General features: G+C 34.0%; 2 protein-coding genes across 3 annotated transcripts; one reads left to right on the top strand and one right to left on the bottom strand.

Moving 5' to 3' along the window:
• Positions 1-439: 439 nt before the first annotated feature.
• On the top strand, positions 440-4,849 carry LOC114722966 (trihelix transcription factor ASIL2-like). Of its 2 annotated transcripts, none has more exons than XM_028909086.1 (2): positions 440-1,636; positions 4,378-4,849. In XM_028909086.1, the coding sequence occupies exons 1-2, from the start codon at positions 790-792 to the stop codon at positions 4,389-4,391; spliced, it is 861 nt and encodes a 286-aa protein (XP_028764919.1). In that variant the 5' UTR covers positions 440-789; the 3' UTR covers positions 4,392-4,849. The 2 variants fall into 2 exon arrangements, with proteins under 2 accessions (XP_028764919.1, XP_028764920.1); XM_028909087.1 differs by lacking the exon at positions 4,378-4,849 and adding an exon at positions 3,000-3,097.
• A 1,967-nt stretch (positions 4,850-6,816) lies between these two features.
• Positions 6,817-12,627, bottom strand: LOC114722873 (protein LIGHT-DEPENDENT SHORT HYPOCOTYLS 10-like). Its single transcript, XM_028908998.1, has 2 exons — positions 11,903-12,627; positions 6,817-7,209 (listed from the first exon to the last, which is right to left on the bottom strand). Exon 1 carries the CDS (start codon positions 12,491-12,493, stop codon positions 11,936-11,938), a length of 558 nt encoding a protein of 185 aa, XP_028764831.1. The 5' UTR covers positions 12,494-12,627; the 3' UTR covers positions 6,817-7,209; positions 11,903-11,935.
• Between the last annotated feature and the right edge of the window lie 10,225 nt (positions 12,628-22,852).

The raw sequence follows: 22,852 nt of genomic DNA, 5'->3' as shown, positions 1-22,852 counted from the left end.
TATTCTATTTATAAGAAGAGAGAAAAAAATTTCATATGAATGTATAATTTTATTCTTAATTTATTATTGTGTTGATTTTATTTTTATAAAATATATTGTATATTAAATAGAGATGAAATTAGAAAATTATTTAATTTTAAAAGAGAGTTAATAAAATTTAAAATTTTTATCAGTATGTATGAAATATGTTAAAAATAATTTATAGATTAGATAAAAAAAATATTTTACAAGTTTTTTTTTTCCTGGTTACAAATACTTGTCTACATGCGATTCTGAGTGAGTGATGAGGATAACAAAGCCTTGGAAGAAAACTTCGCGAAACAATCATAGTAAAATGCTGGATTCCCCGGGAAAAGGAATCCTTAAAATCAAAACTTCAAAAGTCCAAAGTCAAAAGTCAAAACCAATGTTCCATATATACTGCTATATCTCTTTTTTTTCTTAATTTACAGTAGTATTTTGGCTGGCATATGATCATACTATGATATAGGGATATGTTGGTTCTCCAAAGCAAAACAAATGTGATATTGTGATTGTGAAAAACATGGAGCGGCCAAGCCGAGCCGATCCCATGACGCCAGCCACTTTCCACGGCCCGTCTCAGACTCAGTGGGTTCCCTTCAACGTCACGCGCCCTTCCCCGGCGACTCAACGCCTCTACCGTACCGCATTACCCTACTCTCTTTCTCCTTCTCTCATGCGTCCGCCACTCTCCTCCCTCTTTCTCTCTCATCGTTCCCACTTTAACCCCTTTCACCTTCTCTCCGGCTAGTCGCCGTTCTTTCTCCGATGGGGGATATGCGCGAGTCTCTCACGCCGCCTGTGAACCATTCGCGCCCGATGCCCGTCCGCGAAGATTGTTGGACCGAGGAAGCTACCTCCACCCTCGTCGACGCTTGGGGCCGCCGTTATATACAGCTTAACCGCGGCAATCTCCGTCAGAAGGACTGGCAGGACGTGGCGGACGCTGTCAACGCTCTACATGGTCATACCAAGAAGACGCATCGGACGGATGTTCAGTGCAAGAACCGCATCGACACCATTAAGAAGAAGTATAAGATTGAGAAGAATAGGGTTTCCTCCCCAGGCGGGGCTCCTTCTACTTGGCCCTTCTTCGATCGCTTAGACGTTTTGATTGGGCCTGCTTTGAGTGCAAAAAAGGCGTCGCCGTCGCCTCCGGTGCCGCTTTCTTTGCCGTATCATAAAACCCCGTCCCCCGTACCTGCGGTGCCGGTGACGACCTTAGCGCTACCGCAGAAGCGGTCGGCGGCGGCACTATTGGAGGATGGATTCTTCATGAGGAATTATTCAGCTATGGCAGCCGCGGCAGCTGCAGCAGAGGCCGATGAGGATGAGGATGACGACGAGGGCGAGGAAGATGAAGTTGAAGAGAGGGGAAGCGAGGTTGAGGAAGAAGAGAGGGAGAAGGAAGGGGTGAGGAGCTTGGCAAAAGCAATCGAGAGGTTCGGGGAAGTTTATGAGAGAATGGAGAGAGAGAAATTGAGGCAGATGGTGGATTTGGAGAAACAGAGGATGCAGTTTACTAAAGATCTGGAAGTACAAAGGATGCATATGTTCATGGACACGCAAGTTCAGTTGGGGAGGATCAAGCGCGGGAAGCGACCTGGATCTAATGGTAAGTTAAAACTTTCTCGTTGTCTTCTCAAGTTCTGGGTTGATGGCATAGCATAAAGCCATAAACTTTAGTTATTTTGTTTCGACGGTATGGAGTAAGTAGCTTATATCGTGGTTATAGGCTATTGGGTCGCAAGGGTATTTCCGGTTTGATTGTTGGTTGGTGGGAGAAATAGGTTTTTGGTGTAGATTTTGTGTGTAGAAAAAGCAATCATTTTATGTAATAGTTATTTCGCTTTACAATTAAATAAGCTAGTCGTGCTTGTGCGCTTTCTTACATTGTCATAGAAAGTTCTTCCTAATTTATTAAATTTGTCCTTGAATTGAATATATCTTAAAAAGACAGCTTCCTTGTTCAGGCTTACGTGTTTCTTCACATGGTCTATAGTGGTGTGGCATTACCCTGTTCTAAATTCATTGTCTGTGAAGTTTATAAGTAAATTATTGCAGTTTTTCTCTTAGGGGGAAAACCTAGCAGTTTGTTTTCTGAGGAACCACTTCATCTCCTCTGTTCTGAGAGTAATTCGCTTGCAAGTGAATGTTATCATCAGCCAGGTTGAGGCTGCAGGCACCAAAACCTCATCACTCTGATGCAACAGGGGAGGGTAGCCAATGGCCATGTCACAGAATTGAGGCAACCAATCTAAATAAGTCAGAACAAATAAGAAAACTAATTTATGTATCTAAAATTTATAAAGGGAAAACTATAATGCAAATTAAGTCCCGAGAAATATCAATATTATAAAGTAACACGCAGTCATATGAAAAGAATATAACCCCAGGTGTGCACACAACCAAATACAAACTAAGACATGAAAGACTAAGACCTTTTAGCATTGCCATGAACACTGATGCGGACATGGACGTGAACAGTGCTTCATCTTCGACGTGTTTGCACATCATTGAATAATACACATTTTCTTTTTGGCCTGAGAGTAGTACATGTTGCTAGCAACTTGCAAGAAGTACATAGCAGCTTCCTTAGATCTTAAACAGTGTACAGCTTTGCTGGCAGAACCAAGGAATAGGATTGACAAAAGGCTGTTTTTCTTACCATTGTGTGCTTCAAACTTCCATACTTGATTCCAGTTGCCCTTTGTTTTAGATGCCTCTTGGTTCTTGAGTGATTAAAGTGAAGACAAAGGTGTGTACTGGCAGTATGCTCAGTTGATGATGTAACTGTTGGGTTTTTATGACGGTAAATTAATTAGCTTTTGCTTTGTGATGTTAATATGGTTGGATTATTATACTTAGGCCTGAATGATGTTATATTTCCTTTTATTGCAAATTTTTTGGGTGCTAATCTCCTTATTTCTTCTGCCTGTGTTTGACGTTAAGCAGTTGGTAATTGTATTTGAAATTAGGTTCTTTCCCGTAAACTAAGTCTGAAGTTTGAGTCTTATGAATGAAAAACGAAGGGCTTAACCCCTGTTGGGTCCCGACTCGGCCTGAATTCAACCAGATAATATCACCAAAGAGGTGGGGCTTATCATGTCATCTTGATAAATTTTTATTATGGATGACCTCCTGAGATATTGTGAATTCTTGATTCTGTTGAGTAGAACTCTTGCATAGATTCTGCACACTGTCGCCCAATGATGGATATGATGTAGCGTTTTCAAGTCTTTCGTTTACAGGCTAAAGTTAGGGAAGTACGATACTTTAGTTACATTAAGAGGGTTTGAACTCTAAACAAGAAAATTACTATACTGTAAAGACAAGCATAGGTTTTTACACGCACAGAATCTCTCCAACGTAATAATACTATTTTACGTGTGCAGAGGTACAAATAAAAGAGGTTAGTTTTTTTCTTAGGTCTCGAATAAATAAGAAGAGAGTGTTACAGACTTGCAAAGGAATGAATGCCTTGTTGCGTCATGAGCTGAACAAAATGGTGACAACAAGTTACATCTGTTAATGTTTATTATTGTTTTCATATGAGACTTGCCATGGAGCATTTACATGCATCTAAGGAGAATTTTCATTCTGCAAAATGAAATACCCATTTATTTAGGAGAACCAGGTATAGATTCTCCCTATTGGTAACTTTAATTCCATTCATGGTTAGCCAGTATAAATATGTTTGGCACCCGGGAGTATCCTTATTTGATTACTCTTCTCCTCGTAGTTTTACAATAATTGCTCTGGACAAGTATGCTTACATCAGGCATCTTAGATTTTCGGCTGCCATTGCATGTTTATCCTATTATCCAGCTACTCAAGGCGGTGTTTTTTCTGAAGTATATTTGGTCGGTTTTCATCACTTAAAAATGCTATTACTCATCTGTTATCCTAGCTGATCTTTAAAATGAGCGTTTCTGGTGACTAAAGTATCAAGTGGGAGATTGACTGCCGTCTAAACATTTCTCTTAACTCGAACTTGAACCTGTAAGAAGAAGCTGGGAACTAAAAACACGGAAGAAGGAATAATTGCACTAGAGGGAGGAAGTCGCTTGGCAGAGCAGAGATGCACCTGCCAGGCCGGTGGAGCTTATTTGGAAGCTACTTGGGATGACTCAAAGTGAGTCATGTATAAAAAGAGGATTAATTTATTAAATGAAGAAAAAAATTAAAGACTGAGTTTTAACCAAGTTAAAGATTCAGAGATTGAGTCATACTGAGTCATAGTAGAGGGATCAAGTTATAGTTGTGTTAAAACTTGAAACCTCAAAATATTAAATTTCCTTTAAATTTTTTGTTTTTCAACAGATTGTAATTGATTGAATTTGTTCATTACTGCAGATATGTATAGCTAGCCAAGTGCGCAAAGCTTGGACAGTGATTGCTGATTGGAAGGCTTTTTGAGAATTGAGATCCTGTTTCTTAAAGTATAACCTTCTGGTAAGGTATATCTTAAGCTGCTGATAGGTATGCCATCATCAGGGATTACCAATTAACGACTATCATTCATTTAGCTGGATTTTCGTCTGTACGTTGGAGGCCGTAGTGAATTAATTCAGTAACCGTGCTCGATCCAAGTCGAGCTCACATATACAATGTCTAATTTAGGTCAGTACTGTTTCTAACCAGTTTTTCACCCCTCCAGTATGCTGAGATAATTCATAGCGGACTGGCATTTCTTCAAGAAGCTGAAGGAAAATATGTAGTGTTATTTTCTTTTTCTTTTCTTGCCCTTAAACATGTAGTGTTATCTTCAAATTTAATTATTTTAGTAAACTGGAAGTGTATTTACCATGGTAAAATATTGCTGAGAGGAATGAGTGTCGCTTTAAAAAAAAGAAAAGAAAATAAAAGAAACAAAAGTTTTGGAACTGAACCATAGCGTGCGACTTGTAGATAGTTTGACTTTATACGCGCACACAGATGAATGTTATAGCATTATATATTCTATATTTACGATGATATAATATTAAGATTATAAAATTAAAGGAATTCAGGTGTCTAAAATTCTTAAACAAAATCTAGTAAACATCATCGCCTATTAGAAACCTGGCTTATCATTTAAAATTGGTTGAGACGGTGCAAGGGCCTATGTGGGTGACGATCAAACCTCCAAGAGGGAATATAGCAAATAAATAAATCAATCAAAAGAGACAAGGCAAGTGATGCAGCAATCAGATTTCCAAAGTTGCACCATGGAAGATGATTATCCAGAATGATTGGGGCAAATTTTAATGCAGCAATATGGATATGGATGGACGTGTTGTAATAATGATATTGATTAATATGTTAAATATTAATGCCTCATAAGACAAGCCGATTGAGGAAATAATTTTAGGGTGAAAATTTTTAAGAACACGGAGATATTCTTGGCCAAAAAAAGAATATGAAGATATTTATTCTAGACGATGAATATATTGCGTCGTTCTTACATCCTGCTTTCATACATTGTCATGTTTTGATTATTGCATGCTAAACACAGTTTAGGGTTTGTTTGAAGTTGTTTAATATGAGCACTTATAAGTACATTCACAATTTTGACCAAAAAAAAAAAAGTACGTTCACAATTGGGGCAAGCCTTGTCTCATAAATTTATTTTGCATTTCGTAAATCACGATTGAAAAACTGTTTTGATACCTAATTAATTTGAATGTCTCCAATGAAAACAAGACAAGTTCTATAAGAGAATGAACACGATTATCATAGTGAGATAATTTATCACTGATACTGATGGGATACTTGCTGGTCAAACTCACTTGTATGACTCAGTCTGTATATCTCGTTAAGAATGTCACACATTATCTTTTTTTTTTAAAAAAAATGAATTTTAATTATTGGTACGAAATGGCTGCGTTTTTTTATTTCTTCTTTTCTGATATTCTAAAGCTAAGCAATCAAAATTTATTTGAAGTTTAACTTGTGTTATGAAAAATTTATATTTATTTGTATCTCAAAAGTAAGTTATAAAATTTACTAATAATTTTTTGTTATATTGATATAATATTTTAAAGATATAACGTATGTGACATATTAATAACTAATTCTACATAGGAACTGAAAATTTCCCTTGTAATTTATTAATAATAGGGGTGTCGGGGAACTCCCAATGCCACTATCATGTATACTCATCCTATCCTTAATTATTCAGCTAATGTTTTCTAAATGTAAGGCCTAGTTATCATATTTATTAATTTTTTTAAATTAACTCTATTGATACTCTTTCAACCATAATCAAGTAGGAGAGAAGGGGGATATTAAAGAAGATAATTATGGTATTTTAAGAAAAACATATCATATTTTTATAATAATTAACTAATTTACTTATTTTTTTAATTTAATCAAATTAATTAAATAGATCTTATATTAAGTATCGGGAGATACTCACCAATATTTCGATCTATATTTATACAACCGTTATATTTTCGGGAGATACCATGGATATTTTTTATTGGCAGCTGCAGAGACTAATTTGTCTCAAATACTGAGAGCAAAAGTTAGATTTCTCCCAACCGCAGAAAATCCTAAAAAAATTTAACATTATTTTTTCATACACAGAATTTGAACTCTAGACCTTAATTAAGGAAAATCTCTTACACTCGATTCAGGCTTTGCTAGTTGATCTCCAACTTCGCAAAGCAAGATTGCTAGAGGTTCGCCGTTTTGTTCAGTTTATATCAGTTAGTTCTAGTTACAATATATATATATATATTACTACTGCACTGTTACTGTATTACCTAGTTTTTACATCTGAATCGGACATGCGTAACAAGAGTTTTGTGTAAATTAAAGTGAAACCCCAGGCAAGGCATTTAATTCCGACGCACACAGCCAGCATATGGAGAAAGCCATTAATTTGCCTTGAGACGATATCTTAAGCTAACAATATCCAAATAGGTAATATATACAAATACATGTGCATGGGCAGACAGCTGGACTAGAATTAAGAAGATATAAACGAAGATTATTTGCTGAAAGTAATTAAGGTGGTTTAATTTCACGAAGACAACATATTCTTATAATTAACGACGACACATATCATATTACTTCGCTTGTTCTTTCCCTTCTGTTTGTGCTGAATATGTGTGGAAATGAGGCAGCAGAGTTGGATGATTTCAGCCAATGCTCTTTCTCCATAACACTTCTGCTAATTCCACCTTTTTCTTTCGTGCAGCCCTGCATATATATACGCTAGTCATCATGTTATCATTTAAATATTCTATCCCATACATATGTACGTAGCTACGTACCTACGTACGTACGTACATACATGAAAACACACGCATTCATGGACGCTCTCATCAGAATATGCAAGTAAATGATGGAAAATATCTAATTAAGCTGACCCTTGTACATTAATATAAATATAATTATGCAGATCATACAATAAAAATCCATATTAGCCGTATTAATTATAAGTATGATTGAATATAATAATGAAGAGATACACGTATAATAGACACGCATGTAGATGCACCCACTAAACATCATCAATGTCTGGTGCAACTTGAGAATTCTGCAAGCGCATTTCCAGTTTCCAGAACTTCTCGTCATTGCAACTGAATCATATATGTGCGCGCGCGCAACTGGGTTCTCCATGTAGAGAAAATGATTTTCCATTTTCATTACAGCCTAATTAACGTTGTCTACTAAATCACACCTACCTGGACTTCTCCCTTAATTTTATATAATCATTTACCTCTTAATCGGCAGCTCTCTGCTGGGTTTTGTGTGTGTTTATAAGCATCATTATGCATTTGTGCGTAAACTACGCACCCCCAGCAGGCATATCACTGCAACTAGTTCTTAGTTTGGTTCCCCAACTAAATGATTTCCCGATTAATCAAAACTCCCAAAGTCATACTCCATATATATTACTGTTTCCCCTCATGTGTTCTGCCACAAATGAGAAAATGTGACTCTTGCGATTTTCACACGCTTTAATTAGCTGACATGCCAAGGGTTCTTGTCAACCATTTGAGCTAAAGATGCTCCTTTTTCACTCCAACAAGCTACTTGCAACGCGTTAATTGAGAAGATTAAGAGGCCAGGCTATCTAATAACTTAACAAATATATACATGCTATGTGAATTGACAACTTAATTAATATATTAATTGTATCTCTATATGTACGCACTTGTCTTAATAGAACTTTTATGAAGAGTCCTTTCAATGCCAAATAAAGCTATGAGCAATACTCTCTTCCTATCTCTAACTTCACCTTGAGGTATATATTTCAAGAGGTCCTCTTCCAATCAGCTTCGCTTAAATAAGTCGTTAATTACAAAAATTTGGAGTATTAATACTCATCAAAACCTATGGCATGCTATAGGCAAAGGACAAGACCGGGTTTACATGAAAGGGACACGGTTCAGCATACTACTCATTCAATCTAAGCTTCATGGCAACGGTGAAGAACTAGTATATGGGGGTGTCCGGGTAAAAACAAAATTACGGTTTTAAAAGTGTTTTTACAGTATGTGAAATAAACATGTAGAGGAGTTTGTCTCGATTTGCAGAAAAGTATTTCTAAGAAGTGCTTTTAGGGTTACCCAAACACTCCCTATAACGACAATAAATAATAAAATAATAATACATGAGACTAACCTCAATCTACATGAGTTAATTAAAAACATTCAACCAAAATTTAGATATTAAAAAGTGCCAGATTGCTCTTACTGGCGCCAGATCGCAAGTTTGATTTAATCCTGCATGAATGCTACCACTTCTAATTAAAAAAAATAGCAATGTGCGTGTTTGTGAAAATTACACTACCTAGCTATTATGTATAAATGCATTACCTAATACTACCACCCTATCCACAAAAAACCCAACACTATAATTTTTTTTTATTCCCAACAGAAACTAATTAAGTGAGACACACTTCCGAACTCCTAGTTTCCTTTTCTTGCTTTGGGACAACTTTTTATGAATAAATCGTCTGAAGGTCTACAAGTGTGTGTATTTATTTATTTTTATATACATAAAGAAAAAGGGCACAAGATTTTAGTTTAAAATTTAAATATAAACATGCGACTTTTTTTTGAATTTGCAAAGTATTTGTAGAGGTTAATCTATATAGAATTCAGGTTTCTATTTCTTGTAGCATTTCTGATTGGATTTTTAGTCAGTGTGTGTGGGGATGTATTTCCAGGGTCGCATGCATGCACGGCTTTCATTAAACAATGGAGGTTGTCAGCATTTAAGAACAAACTGAAATAATCTTCTGCAAATGCAGAAGATTACATTTATTCAAACTACTCCTCTAGTCCTATTTATAAGGTAAAGAGAGAAGGTTTTTCTTAGTCCTATTTATAAGTCACTTTATTAAATTTTTAGCATGAATGTATTATTTTGTCATTCATTTATTATAGTGTAAATAGTTATTTTTTGAAAGGTGTATATATTAAATGGGGGTAGAATTAAAAAGTTGTTATATTTTAATGAAGAGTTAATGTAGTTTAAGGTTTTTTTTTGTCTGTGTGAAACATGTTGGAAGTGTCTTATAAATAGGATCAGAGGAGTAAATAGTTGCAGCAAAATTGATTTCAAGTGACCTATAGAACAAACACAAAAGGACTTTTGCCAGATATTTAATATAATACGTAGCTAGATCAGCTAGTCCCGTTGGCATAAACTACACTACTAAATGATGAAAAGCCGGTTTTTATGTTTTGATTAAATGCAGAGAAGAACATATTCATTGAGAGATTTTCAAAGAAAAATGACAATATTTACAAGAGAAGAAGTGTACTTCCTCCATCCCTTTTTATAAGCAATATTAGAGCTCATCATATAGATTAAAATGTTAGTTAAAATTAGTTAAAGACAATAAATTTGTAAAAATTAAAAGTTCTTTATCTAAAATGCCCTTATTTATTGGGAGGAGAGAGTATAAGAGAGAGAATAAGAAAATTATTATAATAAAGAGAATTATGGAAGAGAGAGAATGTATGATGGAGAGATGATGGTTTGAGAAATGAGATAATAAATCTATTAAGTATCAAAATAAATAATTAATGAGGGCAAAATAGAAAATCCATTATATAAATTTAAGACAGTTTGCAAATGTTGCTTATATTTAGAGATAAGAAGGAGATGATAGTTGTTGCTTATAAAATGGGACAGAGAGAGTATACTATTAGAGGGGGGTGTGTGTATTAATGAAAACTCTCGGGCTTAATGTTTTAAAATGTTAAGACAATATGTGACATCAAACACACGTATATGTATCTCTCCAAAGTCTATTGGAGTAGAAGGCCTCCTTGTCTGTGATGCTCAATTGGCCCCAATCAACACACTTTCTTATACACAAAAAATGCAAACTGAAAGTTCAAATGCAGTATTACCATATATTTTCGACGCTGACATAACAAATTCAACAGGAAAAAATATATAACAAGGGTCTATCATTTTTCATAATAAGTGCGTAACAATCAACTCTTTAATGGACATAGATGTGCGTATTTGATATTTAACTTAATTACCTGGTCATTTACATACCCTTGTCTCCTACAAATGCATAAATACCCGATCGAATTTCACTGGCTAATATACAGGCTATTATCGATGCCTCTATTCAAGCATAAACTATATCGATCTTTTCTTAAGACATTCTAGTTAAATCTATGGAAATATGTATCTCCTAGCTATATCTACTTATAGCTACTAGTATACTATTTACTAATTCATCAACTGTGTATAGCTAGCCAGATTATGTGGCTTAGTTTATGAACACTGTTTCTTGGTGGACCGTGCTGTTTATGATATTTACGTTATGATTGATTTGACTTCCATCTATTTTTTGAGTTTATGCAAGACATGAGTACTAGTAAACATTTCTAGTTATCTTATAATTTGTTCGATTAGACAGATTTTCACATAACTTTATCCCGCTCCTTCCTTCTTCCTTCGCTTCCCATTAATGTATATTTTCTTCAGTATTTTGGAAAATTTTTTTTATAAATTCTTACCATATGGATCGTCCACGCAGTTTGCACATCCAATAAGCTTGCAAAGAGGACTCGTATATATACACTTTGGACAACAAGTGAGACAATCACATTAAATGACAAATTAACCAGACAAGCACCAAAAAAAAGTACATATGTGTGCTTGCTAGCTATAGACCACTGGCCTTCATCACATGCATCAGTTATAAAATGAAATATCTTACAAGTATGGCTAACATTGAACAACTAATTAAACCCAATTTCGAAGGTTCTTAAAAGAAAGTGAGAGGGGTAATATATAACAAGAAAGCTTTTTGCTACGCATCAGCATTTGGAGCTAGCTAGCTGGGACTGATATTCATATACACATTAATCACTTATATGGAAAATGAATTCGAGTATATATATTTATGTTCCTACGTCAATATGTGTATGTAATTACATGCAACGTAATGACATGTGAAGGGCCACAAAAGAAATGGGGAGCACAAATATCCAGCAGAATCAAGAAAAAGGCCCAAATTAAGTATAAAGTAAACACCCCGAGGAGTATTTAATTAGGAAACTGCAAAAACAGTGATTTGAATGATAGGAGAGAGAAAATGACCATGGGATCAGACTATTCTTAATTGCTTCTAGCCTAATCACCAGTCCTGTAAAATGTTGTTCAGGCAAAACGATCCATCTCTCCATAGTTTTACTATATGCAAAATTAGGGTTTTTACCCCTCGTTCTAGGGTTTTGTACGTACACTACAGTACAAATGTAATCCGCATCTATACCCTTCAAATTTCCCAGGTGTCTGGTCTCTGTTCATCCTCTTATTTTGGGTTCTTTTAAAGCAAAATCTTTCGTTTATCTATGCGAAGCAGATCATATATATGAAGAAGCTTATATATATATATAGATATATATACCTGACACGAAAGCTGAGGCAAGGTTACGTTCTCTCAAGAAGCCATTTGCTTTAGAGTCTTGGCTGTCTGATGAGGTCCCTTAATTGGGGTTCTCTTCTTCTTCTTCTTCTTATACAGAATTCCTCTGGCCTTTGCCTGACACTCTTTCACTTCACGCAGATACACCCTGATAGCTCCACTTCCGAATGGATTATTCTCCGGTGAGCCGCCGTGCTCTTCGAAGGCAGCTCGCAGACGTCCGATGAGGGCATCCAGGCTGCCCCAGGCCTGCCTGAGGGGACAGGTGCAAGGGGCAGGCGGGTCGGGTTGGCCGAAAAACACGCAACCTTGTAAGTGGACCTTAGTCTTCCCGAACTGATCGAGGTAGCGCAGAAAATCTAGGACGTGGTTGTAGTTACAGTGAGCGAGAGAAACCGGAGGTGACTGATTCTTCAGATACTGGCCGAAAGTGTTCCAGTCTCGCCGCTTCTGTGACTCGTATCGGCTCAGCGGCGTCTGCTGTTTCTCAGGCTGATCACCGACAGCAGCTGGCCTCACCGACGAGGTGCCTTGGCCGGAATTACTCTGAAATTCGCCGGACATGGTAGCCATATAGCTATATTGCAGGGAGGAGGGAATTGAATTGTATGGATGGCTGGAGATATTAATTTAGTGGGTTTGGGGGAATAATAGAAATGTCAATTTGGGGGAGAAAGGAAGGTGAAAGAATGTGGTTAGTGCAGTGAAGAAAGATGAAAAGCACGTCTTCTTTGAGAGGACATGTCATGGGCCCCCTACGAAGCTGCTTTTCCTCCCCTTTTATTCTCTCTCGTATTTAAATTTCCTTCTCTTCTCACCTATTTGCACCAAGGTTGCATTTTTTTTAAAGCATTCTTTTTACTAATACACAAATGATAACACTTTTAAGTGTTTAGTTATTAATTTTACACATATATAGAGTAGAGTCTTGAAGAAAAAACTGGGACATAAAGGTAAATTCATTTTCTTATATTATAAGGATGTTGGGCATCATCAATGATACAATGATTGTTACTTTCACAATCGGCATTATGGTCTCACACACTTGGTACGATTAGGAGTAGTAATGTATTTGTTGGTTTTTTGAATTTGTCTCAAAGTTGAGGGGAAACCAATTAGATGAGTCATTAGTCGGTGCTTACTGCTTTAAGTCGAAGGCTAACTTGATTAGGGAGTTTCATCATTGACATCTAACCATTGATTAGCCTCCGTATTGTTCCACTGATTTTCTTAATTAGATATACATCGTTATCACGGAGAGGTGACCTCATAATTATATCAATAAAATATATCATATATTTACATACGCCCATCAAATCAGGAGTCTTTTAATCTAAAATTGGTTTATCTTTTCTTTTGGCAAATCATGGCCAACCATTTTCATCCCTAGGGGAAAGGATGTATAATGGCCCACCGAACGAAATTAATATTTTTGACAAATGTGTTTTATTATGGGAGAATTCCTTTGAAATTTTCTATTGGAACATTTATTGTTCAAAAGTACCTGCAATTTTTAATTGTCTTTCGTTTTGCCTTTGAAATAGGACGTATGCAATTTTTCTTCAGTTATTTGCTCAGCCTATCTTTATGTAAAAGTCTTGAAAAAAAAAAAAAGCTGAAAATACGTTGCATATGACTTAAAAAAAGAGCAACCCACTCAAGGACATGGGTCCCAAACCAAATTTCAGGTACTGTGGGCAATAAAATTGTTGATGAAAAATTTTTAGGCAATTTTTTCTATTAGTGTTTTAACTATTAGTGAAGGTATTGAAGAACAATTTTTTTAAAAAAAAAAAAGTTATCTAGATGTAATAGAAAGTAGTGGGAGAGCTTCCACGCAAATGAACTTTAGTGATGAAAAAAGATTAAGGGTGAGCATTATTTTGGGAGGTTCCTTGTATGGAAGGTTTAATTTGGTAGCTAGCTATAGTCTTTAAGGCTGTTTTCAAAGTTTGCTGGGAAGAGTAAAAAACGTATGGGGTTGGCAGATAAAAACTTTGAATGCTGTTTGTGAGTTTTAAGCTCTAAATGTCAGGTTTGAGAGAGTACATTGTCCACTGGAAAACGACTTCTGCCTTATAATATTATCGTCCCCCCTCACTCCATTTGAACCCATGCACAGCTGTGGGGTTATCTTTTTCAAATCAAATCACACATATATGCACAGGCACTACAATTCCCTTATGAAAGTTATTATTATTATTATTATTATTTCTTTAATTAATTTTCCCCTCTTTGGGATATTTAGCACTGTAAAAACTGATGAACATCGATTTCCCTACCTCCCTCTGTGTAATAGATAAGGCATCATAAGCATTTGAAAATTAGCCTTTGAACAGAAGTTTTCCCCATCATGACTTGCCTTAATTTTCGTCTCTAACATTTTTGCCTCTAATAGGTTGTCATTTTTAATTTTAGAGGATGGTGCATCTGACCCACAGGTTCATTAGTCTCAATGTAATAATAAAATCTCCCTTTCCTCTATACTATATATTCGTGTTAAGTATCTAATATTAGAGTCGCATCAATTCCGAAAACTTTATAACTTTACTGAAGTTAAGAACGTTCCATAAAATTTCAAAATTTTCCTCAATATAAATCATTAGCTGGGGGAATGATATAATTGGTCCATTAGCTAGGAAGTTTTATGATTAGTTAAGAATGCCAGATGGAAAAAAATTAATAATTTAAACAAAACATTCTGTATCATAAAAGATGTAGGAGATTTTTATAATAACAAGAAGAGTGAAAAAAAAAATCAAGTTTCTACATTTAAAATAAAAACAAACTCACCAGATCCTACATTTAGAATTGGAAAAAGTATTTAGTACGTATAAATAGACTTTTTTTTCCTTCTTCATCACCCCACCAAAAAAATATCCATATGCATCAACCGTCACATACAAACACAAATAAATTAAATGGTCTTGTGTAAATGTATTATTAAGATGTTATCCTGAAAATTAATTCCTATGTAAGAAAACCAGAAAAGAAATTGAGGAAACCGGTAGAAAGGTTTGGGCACAGTTTCATTTTAACGCATATTACAATAATAATTAACAGCAAGAAATGGTAACACTACTCTTTTCCTTTGGCTTTGCGTATGGCACTTTGGAATCGCAACTTCAGCTTCAATTTTCTGATGACAATGCTCCTTTTATCTTTAATATAATACTACCTTTTGCCCTTAATATAGGAGCATATTTGACTTTTATTTTGGTTTTAAATATAAAACCCCAATCCACTTTGTCTCTTATATGTATTCATTTTTTTCAAGGTAATCTTTATAATAATAATAATTCTAACCAATATGCTTAATTAGCAAGAATAATTTAGAAAAGATGATATCTATTTATTATAAATAATTAACATAACTAATTTTTTTAATTTATTCAAATTAGTCAACTAGCTTTTATATATTAAAAACTGGGGATAGTAACTATTTAACTAATTTGAATAGATTAAAAATTAATTAAATTATTTAATAATTTTAACAAATGTGATATAATAATCTAAAACATCTCTTTGCCTCATTAGACCATATACAAGTTTATGTGATAAATAAATTAATTTAGAAAAAATGATAGATAGGATATGTAAAATGGATTAATATTTTACATTTAGGATAAAAACTAGGCTCATACATTTAAAACTTAGAAGAGAAGTAATGTTTTCTCCACAAGAAAATAATTCATTTCAAGTCAATTTCTAACGTCTCCAGAAATGATTAAAAAAACACATTAAATGTTAAAATAAATTCAAAAATTATTAAATAAGAGTAGAGGCACAGGTAGTAGACGTTTAGTCCGCCATCACGCTTGGATTCACAGAGAATCTGATGCGAGACAGTTAGCGAGCGGTGAAGAAGATAAAAACAAGGGCAAAATAGTCATAGAAAACAAATAATCGGAGTGGTGTTCTAGTACATTGTGAACTTTTTTTTATAAATTAGGGGTAAGATAATACGGTAATCAAGCACAGGCAAGGGTCAATTGGTTCAGTACAATATTGCCCCTAGAGAAGCTAACCCCCGGCCACTTTATATCCAGCCAATTAAATTTCCTAGTACGTACTCGATCTGATCGAGGACAAGTTCCAAGCTATATAATATTGCAAATTAAATAAAAGAAACACAATAATACCTGATATTACAAACGATTCATCTATACCCAATTAATAAATATTCCTATGGCTGCTGTCCTGTGAAGCATTTTAATTTGGCCCAGATTCAAATGAAACGTGGAGTCCTCAAGTTTGTTGAATCGTGACTCTAACAAACCTTAATCTTGAGACGCATTTATACGTTGTCAAAAGTTGGTGCTTGTCAATAAGGGGAAGGTAAGACGCCACGTACTCACCATGTCTTGGCTCGAATCCTGAAAAGTCCCTACCTGGGAGTGACTCCGGATTAGTCTGCATCCTTTGAATGTGGAATACCGGAGGGAAAAATCTAAAAAAAAAAAGTTGGTGCTTGTCAATAATGGAAATTGAGTCTAGCAAAGCTAATCTCCCGTAATATAACAAATCAATATTTGAATTTTTGTCAGAAAGATACCTGATTGTACCTAAAACGTGATTTTTTTTAATTAGAAAGACACATGTGCTTAATGAAAAAAAGGTTGGTATTTGTCTTTCATTCACTCACAAACATACATCTGGCTAGTAAAATACAAGAGTGAGGATGTTATATATATAAAAAATTAACATTGGAATCAAACTATGTAGGATTAAAGAAATTATACAAGAGATGGAATTAGTTTATAAAAGATATATATATAATCTCTTGTCCTAATTATAAGACCTCATTTATAGTAATTATGTAAGAGATGAAATTAGCTTATAAAAAATATATATGTACTGCCTTCGGTCCTAATTATAAGAGCGAAGGTAACATATGAAAGAGTCAAAGATCAGTTAGTGTTAGGAGGGAGAGGAAGTGAGATATACATATATATATATATATATATATATTGGGGTCCATGAGGTTCCCCTACACAGGTGTCCCGATAAGGCATTATGGTGTTGGTTGAAGTTTGGACACAAGCTTTCACATAGTCTTGTCTAGCTCCTTTGTTGATATGTATATTGGCCTACCCTGTGGAATAAATGTACTTTCCGACGAGCAAAGCCGCCCAAAAATAGTAAAATTTTTCTGGATTTCATCGATTCAATTCAAAGATCCTCCATTTCTCTTCATTCATTGCCTCATCGTTTCCCTGCATTTCTCCATCATTGGCCAGATCCGATCTCACGCGCACCCAACATTATTCCCTGCAAAAAGCTAAAGCAACACCTGAAAAAGCTCATATATACATACATTCACACACAACCACATAATTACATTAGCCACGGTTCCTATATAGGGTTAATTACACACCCACACGCGTTTCATTCACTCTGCAATTGAACAGCTCCAATAAAGTCAAGGTCTTGTCTCTGAAAAGCATTGGTTACTAATGCGATTACACGTTTGTTTACATTAAATTAACCAACTTCTATTTTTGTAAGTTATGTGAATTATATTAATGCCTCAAGTCTTAATTATAAGATCTCGTTTGTAGACTATAAATAAGGTTTTATAATTAAGACTGAATGTAGTATAACATTAGCATTAGCAAAAAAGTCAACATGTTCAAACATACGAAACTTCAATAAACCTTATCCTTGTATTTTTATATCATTTATTTGGCAGATATAATAAGTTTTACCCTTTTGGATGCGATTGATAACCTCTGATTACGAAAGATTTATGGGAATTTCATCAGCAGGTTGAAATAATGTTGGGTTTGTGAATATAATGGTATGATATATTCCCTCCAGTCCTAAATGTAAAACATATTTTATAACATGGATTACACTATGAAATAAATCTTATATTTAGAATAAAAAGAACATATAACTAGCTATAGGCTCATCAATATGGCCTTTACTGCATATAAATAGGTGCATGATGAGAGGCCCTTTAATTTGTTCCTCCTTTAAGTCCGTGAACCTTTTGCTATAAATTTATCAATGTCTTGGTTGTGCCAAGCAACCAAATTATAAAAGTCTTTATTTTGCCATCATATTAGCCTAGGGCGAGCCCTAGGAGCTCAACGGATCATATTGATAAAGTTAAAACCCTCAATCTGTAATAATATATATTACTCTTTAATATAAGTCCTAATTGACTAATTTTGAGAGATTAAAAAAATTAGTTAAGTTAGCTATTTGTAATAAATAAGTTTTTTTTCTATAATACCCTTGCTAATCATGTGTATTAGCTAAAACTACATTTTGATGAAACTTTTAATATGTGCAATTACTATAAAGATTACTTTAGAAAAAATAGATAAATATGAAAGAAAAAATGAATTGGGATCTTATATTTAGGACAAAATTAAAAATCAAACTAGTTTTTATATTTAGGATATGAAAAGATATAAATTATGCCCCTCAAGCTATATATTCATAAAAGTTGACTATTTAATATCAACTTGGCCCCTCTTCGCGTCTAATTTAAGCTTTCCATCTGAGATATTGATGTGGCACCATTAATTCGTCTATTTGCGATCGCACATACGGGGAAATTAACAGTAACTTTTATTCTTATATATATATAGAGAGAGAGAGAGACACACACACACACACTTTAAATAAAGATAAAAGATCCAGCTTGCACAGGTTTAAGTCAATTCATTTACGAAGTTATACCGCAAGATCAACATATCAACCCATTTTGATCCAGATAATCAAGTGGATTCGAAATCTACATCTTGTTATATAGTTACTCCTTAAATTTATTATTTGTAAAAGAAATATATGTTGATTAATCTGAGATATATATATATATATATATATATAAAACACATATTCGGCCTCCATGGTAGTTCTAATTAAATCATTTAGATCAAGTTTTTACCGTACACATTAATTTGTTGTCTGAAAACTATTAAACCAGAACCATTAAATTTAATCAACTTCGCTTGTTTTCATGATTCCATTTTCAAATGACTGAATTAATAAATTTATTTAAGCCTCCGCGCGTTCGTTAACAAGTAACTTGATCTCAATTATGAACGACGGCTTATGAAAACGCTACTATAATTTTGAAATTGCAAATTTTCACACCACATTAATTAGTTTAATAAGCTTATGATTATGGGCTGTGAGAGTAAACGCTACTATTTGTATCGGATAACTATATATATAAAAGATAATTTTTAAAGTTTTAAAATGCGAATAAAAGAATTTATATGCATATATATAATTATTTAGATATTTTTTTATGTGTATATTCAATAAATTAGCTCATTAAAAAGTAAAAATGAGTGTTAAATATTTTAATAAACATAACATATTAAATTAAAACAGACCATAATGTTTGTCATTTTAAGGATTGGAGAGCTTAATTTAATTGGATGCTGTGAGGATATCTATCTCACATTTGTTAAATAAATAGTTTCTCTGAGCATCTTTTGCATCTAATTTTTATCCCAGAAACATATAAAATAACTTACGTTAAAACAAATTTATCCAATTTTTGTTAAAACCTTAAAAAATCTATTTTATAATAACAAATTAAAATAATTTAAATGGATTTATATGCAAAGCAGTGAAGACAATTTTTAACAGGATTATAAATTAAAACACTATTTTCAGTAAATAGTTTGTAGTCCAAACTATAAATTAAATATTATATTGAGGATCCGGGAGTAGTATCGAATATATATTATTGAGAGGTCGATAGAAAAGCAAAGACACACACATATGGCCAATGTGCCCTCAATATGAATTGCTTTTATAAAAAAGAAACACACAAAAGAAAAGAAAGAGAGAGAGAAGGTATAGTGGAGATGGAGGCGCTGGTTGGGCTATTCAAAATTAAAATGTACTCTCTTAGTCCTATTTATAAGACAAAAAAAGAAGATATTTTTAATCTTATTTATAGGATACTGAGAAAATTTTTTGATGGATGTGCAATCTTGCCCTTCATTTATTATTGTGTTCACTTTGTTTACATAAGGTATAATATATATTAAACAAAAATAAAATTGAAACGTTATTAAATTTTAAATGAGAGTTAATAAAGTTTAAGATTTTTTTTGGTCCGTGTGAAATATGTTAAAAGTAACTTATAAATAGAACTAGAAAAGTAGACACAGTTTGATTTAATTAGAGATTAGATGCCTTTAATTTAATAAATTAAACCCCTTAACCTAACTAAAGAATATTAAGCAAATCCACGTGAAATGGCCCCCACTCTTGGAGATATTGTCTCCTTAATATTCATTTTCACTCCTCCAGAGTCTACACCCCTCCTGTTTATATTCAACGCTTTATTTATTCCTCCTTCACCACTCAACTTTAATTTCCCTTCTCACACTTTTCCATATTACTATACTACTATTCCTTATTTTTTTAAACGGGGTGTTAGCGGTGCACGGAGATCCGAGACCCACATTTATCTATCCTGATCAGGTTGGGACGGGACGTAGTAAAATCATGACAAACTCAAATACAATGATATAACTTGGCCATCGGATCATCCTGTCTCATCTTATATGCATTTTTTACTTTTATTCATTATTTTATTTTACATGCCAAATTCATTTTAACTTTCATCTTTAAGTTTCCTAACCGAGTTTAGTTATTACTGTAGTCAAAAAAGAAATCTACCTCCTAATGTCTTCAAATTTAGCAGGCTGTTGAGAATGTCTATATTCCTCAAGATGCTCATCAAATTAGCCATTATTAACAACAATTTGAAATATTGTCCCCTGCTTGCCAAGAGCTAAAGCCAAGAAGCACTATTGTGCAGATATACTAGGAGGCCCATATGTTTGATGGAAAAAATGTTTCAGCATTACAATTTGCAAGTTGGGTTAAATGTACGTCCTAGTGTAAAATATGAACTTAAAGCGCCAAAATGAATGATAACTCGAGATTGAATTTCTTAAAGGATATATAATAGCTTCCAAATTCCAAATATATACCAATTAATGCATTTGGGACAAAGTATAATCATGTAATTTAATTTGAATATACTCCTCCGGTCTTAATTATAAGACCCAATTGACTTATTTGAGGAGATTAAGGAAGTAAGTTAAGTTGGTTATTTATAATAAATAAGTATTGTCATTCCTAAAATATCCTTGCTAATTAAGTATATTGGCTAAAACTATCATTATTAGAAGGATTATCTTGGAAAAAAATGCATAAATATAAGAGACAAAATGGATTGGGTCTTATAATTAGGACCAAATAAAAAGTCAAATTGGGTCTTATAATAAGGACCGGAGGAGTATATCCCTAAGGCGAAAGTATTATTTATAAAAACAAAGTATTATGGGATTAACTAGACTTGTTTCATTATTCTATTATTTCTGTTGTGGAGTGAAATTAAAGACTTGTTTTCCTTTTAATTGAAAAGAAGAAACATAACGGAGACTCAAATGGGCAAGGGAGAAAAGTAGAAGGCCAAAGCTGCGTTGCTAAAATTACAAACAAGAGCACCCTTCTTATATTCCCCATTTCTTTGTGATTAGTTGAAAAGGGAAATTTTGAAAACCCAAATTGTAATCTAAATCTCGCAGTCTGCCTAGTCTTTCTCAGACAAATGCATGTTCTGCATCCCAGGAATATATGTCTTTGTTGATCGTCATTATTTATCATTTCATCATAAGAACACAGTATTAATATATTCTTCGCCAACAGTGGAAATTAAATGCGCCATATATCAGCATTTTATCCATAAAGACAAATGCATAGTAATCAATGATCAACAAATTTCCACCAAATTCAATTATTCAAATCGCTTATTGAAGAAAAAGCCCTAGACCTCGTAAATCACACTCCAATTTTTCTGAATAAGGGGGCTGTGATTGACGAGCTTATATCTTTTATACATGTGACCTCGTCCATGAAAGGGGGGAAATATTCTTAAAACTTTATAGTATCATTTTAAACTTTAATTACTACCTAGCTAGTAACGTATATAGTACATATCATTACTTGCAGACATCCAACATACAGGAGGATGCCCTCACTTTATGGTGGATTCTTTGACCCCTTTATAAAGTATTTGCCGTCTCTCTCGGTGCAAAGGTTCAAGCTAGTCCTCAAGAAATCAAACCACCGAATTCACCATTAGGCATGCGATTTGGGCCTGATTGGGCGAAACATTCATTCTTAGAGCTAGCCCATGTTTTATAGCTTAGATTTCTTACACTTGGACTATATATGCTACTTGAAGCCTGCATCAGACTGACTCGTAAATAATGGTTGTAACAGTCAATACTGAAGCTAAGTAACAATAAGCACAGAGAAAAGACTGATGGAATTGGAATCTAGTTGGTTTGTTATTTTGGGACAGAAAATTAAAATCACTGAACATATACTCTCTTGTTATTAGCTGCATGAGTAGAAAGAGATCGACATTAGTAATTTAGATCAGAGTCACCTCCATGTATCATCGCAAGAGACAAGCTTCTGTATCCTGTGCCGTCTCAATACAGCATGTCGACGCAACCTCAAACTTCTTTGATTCCCACAATACAAGATAGCCTTGTAGCCATCACGTAATTTAATTCGCAGGAATGTAATAGAAAATATACAAGTTTAATTAATTTGTGTCTGTTAGCTCTTGTAGTTCTAAAATCTGTATAAAGGGTTTTTTAGATTATTATGAAGTAGTGTGCTGGAAGGTTTGATAAAATTATCTTGTCTCTTCGTGTCATCTCTTAAAGTTGCAGGTTTTGATCACTCTTTAAGAAAGCCAAGGGTCTCGCTTTGTTGCGTTCTTTTTCACTGTTGGAGAGTTCTTGTGTGGTTTTATTTTTCCTTTGTTTAATGTATATGATTTTCTCATTTTGTTATAAGAGTGATGTTATTTAATTTTAGATTAAAATGGCCAGCTTTCTCATGAAAATATGACTAAGAGAATGATTTATA

This window comes from Neltuma alba, unplaced genomic scaffold (genome assembly GCF_004799145.2).
Source record: "Neltuma alba isolate B1F8T4 unplaced genomic scaffold, ASM479914v2 tig00012116_pilon, whole genome shotgun sequence".
NCBI lineage: Eukaryota > Viridiplantae > Streptophyta > Magnoliopsida > Fabales > Fabaceae > Neltuma > Neltuma alba.
The sequence above is the reverse complement of the archived record's forward strand: the minus strand, read 5'-3'. Positions and strand labels throughout refer to the sequence as shown.

Excerpts from the sequence above, each read along its gene's own strand:
- LOC114722873 (XM_028908998.1), bottom strand. The coding sequence starts at position 12,493 with ATGGCTACCATGTCCGGCGAATTTCAGAGTAATTCCGGCCAAGGCACC.
- LOC114722966 (XM_028909086.1), top strand. The coding sequence starts at position 790 with ATGGGGGATATGCGCGAGTCTCTCACGCCGCCTGTGAACCATTCGCGC.